The 18,834-nt window shown below is 36.0% G+C and overlaps 1 protein-coding gene across 1 annotated transcript in view; it reads left to right on the plus strand.

Moving 5' to 3' along the window:
* The first annotated feature begins 1,884 nt into the window (after positions 1-1,884).
* The window catches only part of LOC136035167 (trypsin-1-like), a 54,134-nt gene continuing 37,184 nt past the window's right edge, over positions 1,885-18,834 (plus strand). The window contains exons 1-3 of the mRNA XM_065716736.1: positions 1,885-2,009; positions 10,695-10,868; positions 17,234-17,337. Of these exons, the coding sequence (XP_065572808.1) occupies positions 1,959-2,009; positions 10,695-10,868; positions 17,234-17,337 (329 nt within the window). The 5' untranslated portion in view covers positions 1,885-1,958. The remainder of the gene's footprint in view (positions 2,010-10,694; positions 10,869-17,233; positions 17,338-18,834) is intronic.

Below are 18,834 nucleotides of genomic sequence, written 5' to 3' on the forward strand. Positions count from 1 at the left end.
TATGAGGGTGATTGTCTGCTCCTTAACTCTGTGCTTTTTAATCTGAAGTTGACATTTCGACATTTTGTCAAGTTTGACATTTTGTCCGAATTCTCTGAGCCTGTTTATTGAAACACAAGGGCCATTGAACTGGAAAAAGAAGGTTTTACGAAGCACTAAAAAACTAGCCTAATGAGCGAGCTGCTTAGGAAAAGCAGTTCCTCTCTATACAGAATGATCTGCTTCTTATTTTTAGTTGAAAAATCTTTTTTATTTGTTTTATTACATTTTATTACCTTTATGAGCACAATAATTTTGCTGACGCAGAAAAAACGGTCAGTATTTCAAACTTTCAAGGATAATGAAAAAATACGTCAAATAAAGTTAAATATATAAAAATGAAAATGTCAATTAATTACAAAAAAAGAAAAACAATAGCCTACTTATGAAGCCCCTTTCATATACGGAGTAATTTTTGTTCGTTTTAAGTTTTAATGTCGCTCCTTACTTTCATTTAATAAAACTTGTTTTTTTTTTTAATTTACATATAGTAACGGTTATAAAGTGTAAAGACGTTTTCAGGGGGACTTTTTCGCGTTGGAATGGGGGTGGGTCGGGGGAAGGGGGTAACGTGGGAGGATCTTTTTATTGAGGAATTTATCATGAGAGAAGAGAATTTCCATGAAGGGGTCGCAAGATTATCTAATATTATTTAAAAAAAAAACAATGAGAAAATAAATGAAAAATGTTTTCAACTGGAAATAATGAGCAGCATTAAAACTTAAAACGAACATATAATATTATGTATATAAGGGGATTCTTTCCCTACACAATACCTTGCTTTTTACGCTAAAGTATTTTTAGTAATTTCAACAATTCATTCTATGGCCTTTGGGAATCCAAACTATGAGAAAGCCATTTAGCAAAAGAAAAATTAATATGCAAATTTCTTTTTAATTATTCATTTGTGATGAGTCAAAATCAAAGCATGCATTAATTGAAAAACGTTCAGAAATTAAATTAAAAAAGTTTTTTTCAACTGCAAGTAAGGACCGACATTAAAACTTAAAACGAACATAAATTATTCCGTATATGAAAGGGGTCGTCCCCTCCTCAACGCCTCGCTCTTTACGCTAATCTTTTTTTATCGTTTTAAGGAGGGGACAACCCCTTTCACATACGGAATAATTTATGTTCGTTTTAAGTTTCAATATCGCTCCTTACCTGCAGTAATTATTTAGTGTACTAATAACTTGGGATGTTTAACTTCAAACTAGAAACAAACACATTATTGGAATCACCATAAAAAGGTGATTCTTTGAATAAAGGTTGTCAACATTTAGGCTCTTGTGCTTTTATTTTGGTAAGGATTGCTATTTACTTACCATTCATGACTATGAAGAATTTGCTTCTTTTTGTTTTTATCCCAACCAAATACCATGGGTAATATGTTTATATAAAAATAAAAAGGGATCACTCTGTCACAAATTAGAAATTATATTACTAGTATTAAGGGTCGAAACCTGTTGGCAGACACCCAACCATGGACCAACACACTAATTTTTCATGATTTTCCCCTATTCTGCTCTCTTTAGTTTGGTCACAATTAATTTATAGTCTCAAATTTCCAAAAGGAGCCACCCACCCCCCACCCCAACCCCCCGCTGCAGGTGCCAATGGTTGGGGCAGGGGCTAATTTTATATGAAAATTCCCTGGTCCTCTGGCTGTCCGAACCTACGTTGATTTTAGACTCCTGTCTCTGGAGCAAACTAAGCGCGTAGCCCCTCATCCGCAGATTTGCAAATTATTGCAAAAAGTGCGCTCATATCTATCTGTCAAATACCTGTCAATCAATATAGGGCTACCCGGGTAATTTGAATATAGGGTAAAATTACGTATAAGTAGGACAAGATAAATTTGACAACTGATAATCAAGATTGCATCAGATCAACTTCACTAAGAGACACTCTTGTTTAGGATGTTAACTAGGTGTCATCTTTTTGGATTTCTTAGTTGTGTTTTAATTAAGGTAAATTTTATCTTCTATTCTTATTTTGGGTTTTCTACTCATGGTTATATATTTTATTAAAACAACCTTAAAACAAAGTAGTTGGTACGGTTCAAACCCAATGAAACACTTGGGTATGCCACTGGGCATAGTTAAAGTCCAAAGAGAAAATTAACAATATTAGAATTAGAATAATTTATTAATAAGAAAATAATTTATTAACGGATATTTACAGTCACGGATGAGGCCAGGCTAAATGGCATTTTTTTTTTTTTTTTTTTTTTTTTTACAAATAAAATAACGATTATCGGTTAAGAAAACAGACAGTAAAAGGCACAAAATAAAATTCAAATGACGCTTTGTTGTGCATTTGGACAGCACTAATAGACTTTTGTGACGGTTTGACACTGATGATGCACTGGTGGAGGCAAGACCATATCCAGAGGGGGGAAAGGGGGTTTGAACCCCCTGAAATGTTTTCCGACTCGTAAAAAGATAACAAAATTGAATATAAAAAAAAACTTTTTATGTGTTTTTTAAGTTTTGTATCCCCCCCTGGAAAAAGATCATGGATACGGCCCTGGTGGATAGAGTACTGAACAATGTTTTTCCAAGGGAGAGAATAAATAAATAAAAAATCAAGGTTTCGTAAAGCTTTAGATTCGTCACAAGTTTTCTAAAATATGTATTACTGCATATAGCAAGATTCTGATGATCGCATATTGTTTCTTTATCATTATTAAATAAAAAAAAAAAACAAGTTTTTTTAACTGAAAGTAAGGAGCGACATTAAAACTTAAAACGAACAGAAATTACTCCGTATACGAAAGGGGCTATTCCCTCCTCAACGCTCCGCTCTTTATGCTAAAGTTTGACTCTTTCTCTCAACTCTACTTTTTAACACAGTAAAAAACTTCATTTTTTTCATTGCTCTTTATGAAAATGCTAAAAAATCCTGCGCCCCCTTCATGGAAATTCTCTTCCCCCATGACAATTTTCTCTATGGAAATTTCCTCCTGCATAACCCCCTTCCCTCAATTTTAATTAATTGTTTAGAAGATTTGGGCCTTTCTATCAGTTTTGAATAATGTCAATTTTTATTGTAAATTGTTTGGAGGATAATGTCAGGGCGTCTCTCGATTGCGGCAATGGTGTTATTTTTCAGTCGTCGCCAATAGTCACTTATTTGGGATCACCTTATGCTTCTTCGAAAAGAGATTTTAAGCCAGCCCTGGTTCAGCATGTTCAGATGAAAACTACGCAAGGCATTTGGTCTTTTAATTCGTTTTCGAGGTCTTTATCGTAGGTACGTCCTTGGTCAAATGCATAGCGCTGTGTAGCCAAATTTTTACTTTTTCTCCCTTTTTCTTTTAGTAACACTGAGATTGTTTTAAAGCTTAAAGTAAAGCATCCCGTAGTCTGTATAAAGATTGAATAAAAAAAACAAGTTTTTTAAATGAAAGTAAGGAGCGACATTAAAACTTAAAACGAACAGAAATTACTCCGTATATGAAAGGAGCTTTTCCCCTTCAGCGCCTTGCTCTTTACGCTAAAGTTTGACTCTTTCTCTTAACTCTACCTCTTAAAACAGTAAACAAGAGCTAAGAGCTCATATGGCACTTTTGACGAGGCGAGAAGAGCTAAGAGCCAAGAGATCATATGGTATGAGCTCTAACAAAATTCTATGAATGAATAGATTGATTTAAAAAGGAAAATAAGCGGCTTAATACCGGTCAGGATTTAAAATAAGAGCTCTGAGTCACGATGTCCTTCTAAATATCGAAATTCATTAAGATCCGATCACCCACTCGTAAGTTATAAATACCTAATTTTTCCTCTCCCTTTAGCCCCCCAGATGGTCGAATCTGGGAAAACAACTTTATCAAGTCAAATTGTGCAGCTCCCTGACACGCCTACAAATTTTAATCGTCATAGCACGTCCAGAAGCACCAAACTCGCCAAATCACTGAACCCCTCCCCCAACTCCCCAAAAGAGAGGGAATCCAGAACGATTATGTCAATCATGTATCAAGGACATTTGTTTATTCTATCCACCAAGCTTCATCCCGATTCCTCCACTCCAAGTTTTTTCCATGATTTCCCCCTCCAACTCCCCCAAATGTCAAAAGATCTGGTCAGGATTTGAAATAAGAGCTCTGAGACATGAATTCCTTCTAAAAATCAAATTTCATTAAGATCCGATCATCTATTCGTAAGATAAAAATACTCCAAATTTCACGTTTTCCAAGAATTCTGGTTTCCCCCTCCAACTCCCCCCAATGTCACAGGATCTGGTCGGAATTTAAAATTAGAATTTTTAAGCGCAAGATCCTTCTAAATATCAAATTTCATTAAGATCTGGTCACCCTTTCGTAAGTTACAAATACCTCAATTTTCAAAATTATCCCCCCCCCCAATTCCACCAAAGAGAGCAGATCCGGTCCGGTTATGTCAGTCACGTATCTTAGACAGGTTTCTATTCTTCCCACCCAGTTTCATCCTGATCTCGCCGCTTTAAGTATTTTCTAAGATATCCGGTCCCCCCAACTGCCCAACTGATCTGGTTGAGATTTAAAAATAGGAGATCTGAGTTACGAGGTTCTTCTAAATATGAAGTTTCATGAAGATCCGATCACTCCTTCGTAAGTTAAAAATACGTCATTTTTCTTATTTTTCAGAATTAACCCCCCCCCCCCAAATAGAGCGGATCCGTTCCAATTATGTAAATCACGTATGTAAGATTTCTGATTGTTTTTCCCACCAAGTTTCATCCCGATCCCTCCAGTCTAAGCGTTTTCCATGATTTTAGGTTCCCCCACCCCAAACTTCCCCCAATGTCACCAGATCCGGTCAGGATTCAAAATAAGAGCTTTGAGACACGATATCCTTTTAAATATCAAGTTTCATTGAGATCCGATCACCAGTTCGTAAGTTAAAAATACCTCATTTTTTCTAATTTTTCAGAATTAACCCCTCCCCAAACTACCCCAAAGAGAGCGGATCCGTTCCGGTTATGTCAGTCATGTATCTAGGACTTGTGCTAATTTTTCCCACCAAGTTTCATCCCGATCCCTCCACTCTAAGTGTTTTCCAAGTTTTAGGTTTCCCACTCCCAACCCCCAACCCCCCAATGTCACCAGATCCGGTCGGGTTTAAAATAAGAGCTGTGTGGATCCCGATCCCTCCATTCTAAGTGTTTTCCAAGTTTTAGGTTTCCCCCTCCCAACTCCCCCCCCCCCAATGTCACCAGATCCGGTCGGGATTTAAAATAAGAGCTCTAAGACACGATATCCTTCTATACATCAAATTTCATTGAAATCCGATCACCCGTTCGTAAGTTAAAAATCGCAGAATTACCCCCCCCCCCCAACTACCCCAAAAAGAGCGGATCCGTTCCGATTATGTCAATCATGTATTTGGTACTTGTGCTTATTTTTACCATCAAGTTTCATCCCGATCCCTCCACTCTAAGTGTTTTCTAAGATTTTAGGTTTCCCCCCTCCAACTCCCCCCAATGTCATCAGATCCGATCGGGATTTAAAATAAGAGCTGTGAGACACAATACCATTCCAAACTTCAAATTTCATTAGGATCCCATCACCCGCTCATAAGTTAAAAATACTTCATTTTTTCTATTTTTTCCGATTTAACCGGCCCCCACTCCCTCCCCCAGATGGTCAAATCAGGAAAACGACTATTTCTAATTTAATCTTGTCCGGTCCCTGATACGCTTGCCAAAGTTCATCGTCCTAGCTTACCTGAAAGTGCCTAAAGTCGCAAAACCGGGACCGACAGACAGATCGACAGAATTTGCGATTGCTATATGTCACTTGGTTAATACCAAGTGCCATAAAAACTTTAGCGTAAAGAGCGGGGCGTTGAAGAGAAAAAGCCCCCTTTCATATACGGAGTAATTTCTGTTCGTTTTAAGTTTAACTTGTTTTTTAATTTAATTTCTGGACGTTTTTTAATTAATACATGTTTGATCTTGGCTCTCTTAACATAAATAATTAAAACAAAATTTGTATATTAATTTTTTTTTTGGCTAAGTGGCTTTCTCATAGTTTTAATTGCAAAATTTTGAGAAAAAGGGAGCGAGGGAGGAAGCCTAGTTGCCCTCAAATTTTTTTATTACTTAAAAGGCAACTAGAACTTTTAATTTTTACGAACATTTTCATTAGTAAACAAGAGCTAATAGCTCATATGGCACTTGTGACGAGGTCGGAAGAGCCAAGAGCCAAGAGCTCATATGGTATGAGCTCTAGCAAAATTCTAAGAATCAATAGGTTGCTTTAATTGGGATTTAAAATAAGAGCTCTGAGTCACGAGGTCCTTCTAAATATTAAAATTCATTGAGATCCGATCACCCACTCGTAAGTTAAAAATACCTCAATTTTTCTAATTTTTCCTCTCCCTTCAGCCCCCCAGATGGTCGAATTGGGGAAAACGACTTTATCAAGTAAATTTGTGCAGCTCCTTGACACGCCTACCAATTTTCATCGTCCTAGCACGTCCAGAAACACCAAACTCGCCAAAGCACTGAACCCCACCACCTAACTCCACCAAAGAGAGTGGATCCAGTCCGGTTACGTCAATCACGTATCTAAGACATTTATAAGCGTTTTCCGAGATTTCCAGTTTCCCCCTCCAACTCTCCCCAATGTCAAAAGATTTTTCGGGATTTGAAATAAGACCTCTGAGACAGGAGTTCCTTCTAAATATCAAATTTCGTGAAGATCCGGTCACCCGTTCTTAAGTTAAAAATACCTCAATTTTTCTGATTTTTCCAAATTAGCAACCCCCCAGCTCCCTCAAAGAGAACGGATCCGTACCAATTATTTCAATCTCGTATCTATAACTTGTGCTTATTCTTCCCATCAAGTTTCATCCCGATCTCTCCACTCTAAGGTTTCCAAGATTTCTTTTTCCCTCCTCCAACCCTCTATGTCCTCGGATCCGATTCGAATTGAAAATGGAGCATCTGAAACATACGATTCTTCTATATATCAAATTTCATTAAGATCCTATCACCCATTCGTAAGACACCTCGATTTTAACGTTTTCCAAGAATTCCGGTCTCCCCCTCAAACTCCCTTCAATGTCACCGGATCTGGTCGAGATTTAAAATGAGAGTTCTAAAGCACAAGATCCTTCTAGATATCAAATTTCATTAAGATCTGATTATCCGTTCGTAAGTTACTAATACCTCATTTTTCTAATTTTTCCCAATTTACCCCCCCCCCCTAACTCCACCAAAGAGAGCGGATCTGGTCCGGTTACGTCAGTCACCTATATTGCACTTGGGTTTATTCTTTTCACCAAATTTCATCCTGATCTGTTTTAACCGTTTTCCAAGATTTCCGCCCTTCCCCCCTAATGACACTCAATCCGGTCGGGATTTAAAATAAGAGATCAGAGTTTCGAGGTCCTTCTAAATATGAAATTTTGTTAAGATATGATTACTCTTTCGTAAGTCAAAAATACCTCATTGTCTCTATTTTTTTAGAATTAACGCTCCTCCCCCCAACTCCCCCAAAGAGATCAGATCCGTTCCGGTTATACCAATCACGTATCTAGGCCTTGTGCTTATTTTTCCCACCAAGTATCATCCCGACCCCTCGACTCTAAGCGTTTTCCAAGATTTTAGGTCCCCCCCAACTTCCCCTTTACCGGATCCGATCGAGATTTAAGATAAGAGCTCTGAGACACGATATCCTTCTAAAAATAAAATTTTATTAAGGTCCGATCGCTCCTTCGTAAGTTAAAAATACCTCATTTTTTAATTTTTCAGAATTAACCATCCTCTCCCAACTCCCCCAAAGAGAGTGGATCCGTCCAGGTTATTTCAGTCATATATCTAAGACTTAGGATTATTTTTACCACCAAGTTTCATCCTGATCCCTCCACTCTAAGCGTTTCCCGAGATTTTAGGTTCCCCCCAATATCACCAGATCCAGTCGGGATTTAAAATAAGAGCTCTGAGACACGATATTCTTCCAAACTTCAAATTTCATTAAGATCCAATCACTCCTTCGTAAGTTAAAAATACCTCATTTTTTCTAATTTTCAGAATTAACCCCCCTCCAACTCCCCCAAACAGAGCAGATTCGTTCCAGTTATGTCAATCACGTATCTAGGACTCCTGCTTATTTTTCCCACCAAGTTTCATCCCGATACCTCCATTCTAAGTGTTTTGCAAGATTTCAGGTCCCCCACCAACTCCTCCCAATGTCACCGGATCTAGTCGGGATTTAAAATAAGAGCTTTGAGACTCGATATCCTTCCAAACATCAAATTTCATTAAGTTCAATACTTGAAAATACTTCATTTTTTCTATTTTTCCGAATTAACCGACCCCCCCTGCTCCCCCCCCCCGATGGTCAAATTGCGAAAATGACTATTTCTAATTTAATCTGGTCCGGTCCCTGATGCGCCTGTCAAATTTCATCGTCCTAGCTTACCTGGAAGTAACTAAAGTAGCAAAACCGGGACAGACAGACCGACAGAATTTGCGATCGCTATATGTCACTTGGTGAATACCAAGTGCCATAAAAACATCCGTAATATACGAATTAACTTACGTAACGAACTTCTATATTCGTACGTTTTTATTGCGTATATGAGGGGGTTCATCATCGTCGATACCTCGCTCTTTACACTAAAGCTTAAATTTTGTCCCAATTCCATAAGAATGACCCTTGAATCACAAAGGCCGTAGAATAAATAGTTGAAATTACAAAAATACTTTAGCGTAAAGAGCGAGGTATTACGAGGAGGTAAATCCCTCATATGTGTAATAATGTCTGCTCGTTTCAAGTTTTAATGCTGCTCCTCACTTTCAGTAGAAAAAAACTTTTCATATTTATTTTTTCATTGTTTTTTAAATAATGCTAGAAAATCCTGCGCCCACTTCATTGAAAGTCTCTTCCCCCATGAGAAGTTTTTCCATGGAAAATCCTCCCACGTAGCCCCCCCCCACCTCAACCTCCCCCCCCAAAAAAAAAATATCCACCTGAAAACGTCCGTACACTTCCCAGTAACCATTACGATATATAAGACAGGTCAAAGTTTGTAACTTGCAACCCCTCCCACGGGGACTACGGGGGAGTAAGTCGTCCCCAAAGACATCGTGTGAGGGGGTCTAGGTGCCCTCAAATTTTTTGGGTCACTTTAAAAGGACACTAGAACTTTTAATTTCCGTTAGAATGAGCCCTCTTGCAACATTCTAGGACCACTGAGTCTTGCAGCCAAGTTTCCAGTTTAGACATCAGTTTTCTCAAAAAATATTAAGCCGTTTTCGATAAAAAAAAAATACACACAAACATAGGCTACGCAATTATTGCTCTCTTATAAAGATAGTATATATAACATATTTATATGATCACATAGTCATATCATAACAGTCACCATAGTATAGTCGATAGTAGGTAGTTTTGAAATGAAAATGCCACTGTCCTAAGATCTTTAAGTCGACTTGAAGATCTGATGCAATATATGGTTAAACTGGTCAAAAGTCATTCGTTATCTATTGACGGAACTAGAACTACAGATGATAAAAGTACTGTCATTAGTTGCCTGCTTTAAAATGAAAATGTCGCTGACCTCAACCTCCCTTGAATATTTACACTGTGACGCACAGGAAAAACAAGGTTGCCGACTCCTGTCCCCACTTTATGACACAGGAAAGAGCTCTTTACCTCAGTCTTGATCAAGCATCCCCATGTGCTTCCAGAGTCAGTTGAGGGGAAACAGAAAGCCACCTTTCCTAGCTATAGGAAATACTACTAAAATATTTAACAGGAGCTGGTCAGGCATTGACCAATCCTCTTTCTTGAAGTCATGTTGCTGCCTCTGGTGCACCGTTTAGTTCCACAACCAGACCCATGATGCCACTGAGGAATATACGACATTAAAAAAAAGTAGCAGGGGAACGAAAGTGTTTGTGACATCGTCCAGACGAACAAATATTTTTCTAAAGCTCTAAATGAATTTTCCCAAGTCTTGTTCTAAAACATTTTGATCTATGTCATTTTTTCACACCAGAAAACGAACAATTATCTTATTAAGGACAATCTTGTTAAACGAAAAACGATCACCGAGCGAAGCTCGGTCACCTGGTGTCCAAATTATTGTTGTAATGTTTCTATAGTAATGCATAGTATTTAATACGAATTTATTAAGAATCTGAGACTCACTTCAAAGCGATCAATCAAGAACTTCTTTTTAAAAAAGATCAGAATCAGCTGATCTGTCAATAAACCAGCTACGTTTTGAAACTTTTCCTATTTATACTCAAGGCTTTCAGCCTTAAGGGGTCTCTAACGTCAGTCAGCAGACGACTTAGAAAAAATGCTAAGGAGGCTGGGTAGGAAACTGAATTTTTACAAAGTCATGACCTCTATAGACCATTTTTTACTCCAAAAATGGCAGTAAGTCATTTTTTGAAAAAAATTAGAGTGCTATTTTTGAGAAAAAGTTACAGATATTTACCATCATTGATCGTTTAGTAAGATAGGTCACGCTCATAACAAAGATAACTTTGCTTACAAGAAATGATCACCTTTACCTCTCTATCCAACAGAAAGACCTATTTATCAGTGATAGGCCAACTTAACAGCCTTGTGGGAGCCTAAAATGCCATGGTAAGGCTAAATATGACATGGAATCACCCACAAAACAGAAGCTTATCTTGTTCTTTCTTCTTAGGTGGTCCTTGTAACATCACAAAGCGATTCAAATGATTCTGGTTCAGTCTTCACGCCAGGCTGGCACTATCTAAAACAGAATGAAACTGGGAAGTTAGATTTAATAGCTAATACATGGAAGAAAAACTTTTTAGTTGATAAGAAAAATGTGACCCTTAAACGCTGGATTTTTCAGGTAAGTTATGTTATTTCTTTCAGGTAAGGTCTACTTTGTTGCCGCTGTAGCTGTTCCAAACAATTTTTTTTAGTATGTTCTTGCCCAAAGTGGTCCAAATTATTAGAACATTATTTCATGTACCATTTGATCATTAATGATCAATCGTAACCTTTTACTGAAAATTAATGATTCATTGAATAATGGTAATTATGTATCATGCATTTTTTATAATTTAAAAAAGCATTTGATGCTTTAGGTCATGTCGTTCGAAAAATTGAATAACTCTGGAATTTGTGGAAGAGCATTTGATTTAATAAAGGCATATCTACGAAATCGTGGATTCCAAAAGTCCAAGGCTGTCTGTCTCAGCCTAATTCCAAAAGTCCAAGGCCATCCGTCTCAGCCTCATTCCCAGGATGATATTGGAGTGCTCCAGAGTTCTAGACTTGGAATGTTTTTATTATATATATATATATATATATATATATATATATATATATATATATATATATATATATATATATATATATATATATATATATATATATATATATATATGTATATATATATATATATATATATACATATATATAATATATATATATATATATATATATATATATATGTATATATATATATATATATATATATATATATATATATATATATATATATATATATATATATATATATATATATATATATATATATATATATATATATTTATATATATGTATATAATCTCTGATCATCTCTGTACAAAATTAGCCAAACTTTAGGATGTTTACATCGATTAAAATACCTTTTTCCTTTTTCAATTATTAAAGAGCTTTATCATTCTTTAATAGAATCATACCTAAGATATTGCCCCATTATTTACCTAAATACTTTTTCTAATCATTTTAAACTCCTTCAGATATTGGAAAATAAAACCATAAGAATTCTTGGTACTTTCTTTCATCGTCCTGCACGACTTCCAAGTCTTTCTGAAACAAAAACTTTTTCTATTACTTCATATATTAAACCTTAGTCAACTGAAGGATTTGCAATTATTGCTCTGGTATTATGATATTCGGTCTCTGGCGGGTTATTTTATGAATCACATATTCTTGTCACCCCCTTTCGCTCACTCGTCTCTTCGTCTGCTCGTTTTGGAGCGTATAGAATCCCCTCGGTTAACTGTGAAAGAGACAAATTTTCAATAAGATACCAAATCTCTTTTATAACGAATAGGCTGAAATTAAACACTAAATTTAAAATATTAATAGCCGTTCACTTTTGAAGAATAATTTAGTATAATATATTATTACCCTTTGAAGACGGAGTGATTTAACTTCATATTTTTTTGCATTATTTTTGGAATTTGCCATGCTGAGGCACCCTCCTTTGTCCCTCTCCTTCTACATGCTGTAATATTTTTGGTTAATCTTTTTAGTCTTCTTTTTGAGCTTAGATCCCTTTTCGCTTCATTTAATTATTTGTGTTTGTGTCTTTTGTGTGAAATAAAAATTTTGAATCTTCAATCTTGATCCAACCTTTTTAAGATTAAATTAAAAAGCAATTTTTATCAGCTGAAAGGAAGGAAAAACATTAAAACTTAAAACTAACAGATATTATTGCGTATATAAGGAGGTTCAACCCATCGTCAATACCTTGCTTTTTACGCTAAACTCGAAATTTGTTCCAATTCTATAAGAATGACCCCTGAATCACAAAGGCCGTTTAATTAGACTAAATAGCTCTTTTGAAAGTAGCAAAAAAAATGAGCAAGGTATTGAAGACGGGGTGAACCCCCTCATATACGCAACAATTTATGTTTGTTTTAAGTTTTAATGTTGCTCCTTACTTTCAGGTGAAAAGCTTGTTTTTTTAATTTAATTTCTGATGGTTTCTAAAAAAAAGGCTGGAAAATTCTCCTTCCACATGAAAAATTCCTTCATAGAAAGATCTTTCCACGTAACCTTCCACCCCCGACCCCCAACACCAGAAAAATCCCGTTGAAAACGCCTATATACTTCCCAATAACAAATAAACAATGGACAAATTTCATAACTTGCAGACCTCCCCACAGGGACTGTGGGGGATTAAGTCATCCTCAAAGACACAGTTATTAGATTTTTCGACTATACAGAACAAACTGGCTTTCACAAAATTTTGATTTGGTGACTTTGGGGAAAAATTAGCGTGGGAAGGGGCATAGTTGCCCTCCAGATTTTGGTCACTTAAAAAGGGCACTAGAACTTTTAATTTCCGTTCGAATGAACCCTCTCACGATATATAGAACTACTGGGTCGATACAATTACCTCTGGAAAAAGAAAATAATAAAATTAAACACGCATCCGCGATCTTTCTTCTGGCAAAAAATACAAAATTCTACCTTTTTGCATTTAAGAGCTTGAAACCTCTATAATAGGGTTCTCTGATACGCGAAGTCTGATATCAGGACTTTCATTAAGATTCTACTACTTTTATGGGGTTCTTCCCCCTGTTTTCGTAAATGAGGCAAATTTGCTCTGGCTCTTAACTTTTGATGGGTAAGACTTAACTTGATGAAATTTATATATTGGAAATCATCATAAAAATTCGATTCTTTTGATGTATTTATTGGTATCAAATTCCGTTTTCCATAGTTTCGGTCACTAATGAGCCGGGTCACTCATTGCTTCCAGTTCGTTACCGAGGACTGTTTGATATCTTGACAAACAGCAAGCTTATACGCCATCCCTATAACTGGAAGTTACCCATAGGAGGGGGGTTGTTCAACCACAAAAAAGAAACAGTTTTAGATAAATGTATACATGATTTCATTACTCACATAGGTACAAAGTGAACGCGCTATTGTCACTACTGTAGCTGCAGCTTTGCATTTTGTCATCACTGAAGCTGTTTTAGTCATTTTTTTGGGGGGGGGGATTATTTAATCCAAATTTGGACCGAATTTTCTGAACATGACTGCATATTCCACTTGGTGTGGCCTTTTTTGAAATTAAATAAAAAAATCAAGTTTTTTGAAATGAAAGTAAGGAGCGACATTAGAACTTAAAACGAACAGAAATTACTCCTTATATGAAAGGGGCTTTTCCTCCTCGACACCCCGCTCTTTACGCTAAATTTTTTTATTGTTTTAAAAAGTAGAGTAGCGAGAAAGAATCAAACTTTAGGATACAAGTTTGCACAAGACAAAAAAGAAACTTAAACCACAGAAAGTCTTGCTTCATAATATAAACTTCTTTCTTTAAATGCTTTTTATATCGGCTGATGTCGGGCCATTACTGAAAACGGATGAAGGGTTTGAGCATGTAATAGTAGCTGGAGAGCATTCTTGAAAGTGTTAAAAAGCATTTCCGCAAAGCCGATTTTGAAGTTTCAAAATGAAAAAAAATGATTTCTGATTTTGGGTTATTTGATATATTGCTCTCGGATTAACATGCGAGTTACTGTCCTAAAGTGGTGGAGGATTTATGTGCTAAGCACAAGATTCATCACTGATTTACTAGTGGTTATAACCCATTTTTGAATGGTTTATGTAAAAAGCGACTAAACACTTGCAAAAACATCTGCAAGGCCTACTGTTATGAATCTGAGTCTAATTGGTCGCAGTTTAGTTTAGTATTTAACTGGTAGTAGTGCTGTTTTATCGACCACAAAATTTCAACCATTCCAACTTATGTTAGGGTCAAGTTCAAGTTCAATCATTTTATTATTCACGTCTGCATGGAAGCAGATAGGCAGAAAAGCAAGAAGACAATAAGTCGACAGAAGATTGAAGCTTCTGGAAGGTCAATCTATTGAAATCTCCAGAAAGGATAACATCTTTATTTTCCAAATCTGGTTGATGCAAAGAAGCATGGAATTTAAAAAGGAAAGACTTGACTGGAGAAGAAGGTGGTCGGTATACTATGCAAAAAACAATACCTTTTTTTCCAAAACTTATTTCAGTCACCATTACTTCAAAAAGCTTTTCCTCGTGAGAACCTTCCAGATTTCCATAGCGTCGAAAAGAGATACCTTCTTTTACTAATACTGCTAAACCGTCTTGGTGCCTTGTCAAGCGGTTTTTAAAAGTAAATGGATATCCCGGAAAAACAACATGAGAATTCGGGTCTGTAAAAAAAAGTCTCACAGAATCCAATGACATGACAAGATACTTTATGAACTGCATCGACAAGATCACCCTTAGAGCTAAAAATATCAACAATTAAAAATTCTGTTCTCACAACACTGGTACTGGGAAGATCAGAAACTTTGGAAGGTAATTTAGATTTAAATTTTGGAAAATTAATTAACCCACCGTCATTTATCTCATTTCTAACAAATTCATCTTGGCTCTGTAATATGGAGAAATCAAAAGGGTTAGACTCTAGGTCTCTCAGTCTATCCCCAATACAATTATCATCCAATTTAAAAATTATAATTTCGATCAGGACCAGCTGAAACTTTCGCAAAAAACGGAAACTTCCGGTCTACAGCCGATTTCCTATCTTGGTTTAAAGTTACTGTAACCGCGACTGGACGGCTTCGACAGTTACTAAGAGTTGGCAGCTAGCCGAGTCCAACAGCTTTTCTACCTCCACAGCGTTTGTCGTAAGGAGATCAAGACAAGTTTCTGACCGAAAAATATAATAAACACAACACAAAAATCTCTAGCTTGAAAGAGAGAGATATTACCCGAGGGCTTTAAAGAGGGAAATATTACCCGAGGGCTTGAAAGAGGGAGATATTACCCGAGGGCTTGAAAGAGGGAGATATTACCCGAGGGCTTGAAAGAGGGAGATATTACCCGAGGGCTTGAAAGAGGGAGAAATTAACCGAGGGCTTGAAAGAGGGAGATATTACCCGAGGGCTTGAAAGAGGGAGATATACATGATATGACATGCAAAGAAATAAAATTGAAATTTCGTGGTCCATATATAATAATAAAAGTAATACTACGAAAGCCGAGTTTTCCTGTCGCAGGAATTAGACGGACAGAGCACCAGAAGAACCCTAAACATCAGACTCATGAAACCAGTCAAAGACCCATACGTATTTCTTGCGAAAAAATCCGGAGTACTCTGAGTATGTAACTAACAAATGCAAAGTTGAAACAAAAGGGAAAATATTTTCAAGACAGTGGAAATCAATTCTGTGAATATTTTGGCCCTATGTCCAAGGGCTGTCTTTAGCACAACACGAGAAAGAGAGAGAAAAAAAATATGTATATTTAAATAAACTTACATTAAAGTTCGAGAGTTAAAACTAATAATTTTTTTCTAAAACTTTTTTAAAACAGTCCTAGCAGCCTTATTTCAACGAAGTTCAAAGAGGACGTTTCGACTCCTGGTTATTAATTTTAGTATATGTAAAAAAAAAAAAAAAAAAAAAAAAAAAATCAGAATTATGATCAGGACCAGCAGAAACTTTCCCAAAATACCAAAACTTTCGATCGACAATGATTTCCTATCTTGATTTAAAGTTACTACGACCTCGACTTCGACAGTTACTAAGATTTTACAGCTAGCTGAGTCCAACAGCTTTACCACCTACATATTGTATGTCGCAAGGAAATGGAAAGATCAAGACAAGTTTAGGCCGAACAATATAATAAACACAATACAAAAACCCCATGGTGAAAGAGGGAGACATTACCTTTGTAAATGATATGACTTGCAAAGGGATAAAATTAAAATTTCGTGATTCTTATATGATAATAAAAGTAATACAACCAAACCAAGTTTTCTTGTTGCAGGAATAGCCTTAGTTTCTCAAGGGCCAGGTCTGGCACATAGGGCATCAGCGAAACCTCGCCAGATATCCTGGAACGAAGAAGCAGTTTTGAAGTCCTCCCACTGCGGTTGTAACGATAGCTCATCACTTCGCAAGTCTTGGTCGTACTGTTGTTGGAGGGTGTTTACTGTTGTTGGAGTACATGACCAAGATATGTTTACATTTTCTACTTCAGGTGATCAGTAATTGGTGGTTGACCTGTTCGTCTGCGGACCACTACGTTCGTGACCCTGTCCTGCCACGAAATGTCAAGGATTCTTCTGAGGCAGACATTTTCAATTGCTAGGATACGTTTTTTCAGCTGGACATTCAGCTTCCAGGATTCACTTCCATAAACGAGAATGTATATGATGTTGCTGTTGAACAGCAACATTCAGCAACTGTTCAACAGCAATATGATGTTGCTGTTCAACAGACGGAGCTTTAGACACAAAGAGTAATTTTTGCTTCCCCGTACTGATTTCAGTTTGTTGAATGCCGATGTTGCATGTCCAACTCTCCTTTTTATCTCGTTGACTATATGTTTGTTCACCTAAACCTAAATTTACTAAGATAAAAATATGTTTGTTCACTTAACCAGTTTAGATATTCTGAAACAATTTTGACTGTTTTTTAGGGCGAAGACTGTGTTTTGGAAATAAGCTGCCTCAATCTGAATATAACTCAACACTGCGATGAAGGATTTGTGCAAGTCTCAGATTTTCATTCTCAGAAAGAAAGGTAAGTCAAAAAACAAACGTCTATAGTCCAAAGATCAATATACTAGTATAAAAAATAGATGTGCTATTGGCTATTATAGATGGTGCCATGAGTCTTCCCTTAAAAAGGTAAGTCAAAACACAAATGTCAATTTCCCAAAGATCAATATACTAGCATAAGTAGCAAAATCAGTATAATTTTCTTCAATTATATCGTGAAGATCAATAGGCTCAGATCAAGCCATAGCCAACTTGCCTTAAAAAGGCAAGTTAACCCGATAACCCGATTTCGGCAAGTTAACTCTCAAATCACCCGATCCAAGTAAAAATGGGGGTAGTTATTTCTTTAGTTGATAGAATGTTAAAATTAGCTTCACCAGAATACATGGTTAGTGAATTAATTTTTATTAAGGATATTCTAGTAGGAAATGGATATCCCGGAAATATGATTTCTCAAATAATTGAAAAAAGGAAAAAAAACTTAATGGAACCTGTAATATTAGAAGAAAATGGTTGTTGGAAAAACAGAGTTGGAGTTAAAACGCCAACACCAATGGATCAAAGATCAATATACTAGTATAAGTAGCAAAATTCTTTACAATTTTTCTTCAGTTGTAACGGGAAGATAAGAAAAGACCCAAATCAAGCCATAGCCACCCAACAAATAATTGGGGTATAATATTGGGTAGGATAATATTGATGATGCCATGAGTTTTGCCTTTAAAAAGGATGAAAATCAGTAACGTTAATATAAATCGCTCTGTAAGCAACCGGGGTAGCAATACTATTCAGGTTCAATTTTCTTTGTTATTAATATAATCAAAACAAAAAAAGAACACAAAGATGAACTATTCCTGCATCAGGATCCATGGCGAACAGGGAAAGAGGAAACAGAAATAAAAACTCAAACAATAAAAACAAAAACAATGAGCCCAGTGCCATTTATTTACAGCAATAAAACCCGCCAACAAAAGCACAAAATAAACGAAAGTGGTGACACCATCACTCCATGACCGACCCAAAATTGAAAGTGGAACTAATTTTCAGAAAAAAACCCTCTATTGATACAAAACAAAAGAAAAATCTAATTAAACCCTAAAGTCTATGAAAAAAGAGCTTTTGATTAAAATCAAGCTATTAGGACCTGAAATTCTGACTCTGTTCCTGACGAGTGTTTGTTTTCTGTTTTCCATAGTTTTTTTCTTCTTACAGTTTCTTTTTTCTTTTATCCGTTGTTTTTTCTTCTTTCATATTTTTTTTCCATAGTTGTTTTCACTTCATTATAGCATTCATTTATAGCATTTCTTCTTTCATAGTTTTTATTTTTTTAATTTCTAAAGGTTTTTTTTATTGAGATCTACTCTGACTCGTTTTCCCTTGGCTGATATAGTTTTTTCGGACTTTTCTCATGGTCAGGTCAAAAATTTCAATTTGTAGGTATCAAAAGCTGAATCTCAATAAGAAAATAAACACTAATAAGAAAATGAAACATCATTTATTTGACTTTGTCTTTTCTTCT

Source organism: Artemia franciscana, chromosome 14 (assembly GCF_032884065.1).
Source record: "Artemia franciscana chromosome 14, ASM3288406v1, whole genome shotgun sequence".
Lineage (NCBI taxonomy): Eukaryota > Metazoa > Arthropoda > Branchiopoda > Anostraca > Artemiidae > Artemia > Artemia franciscana.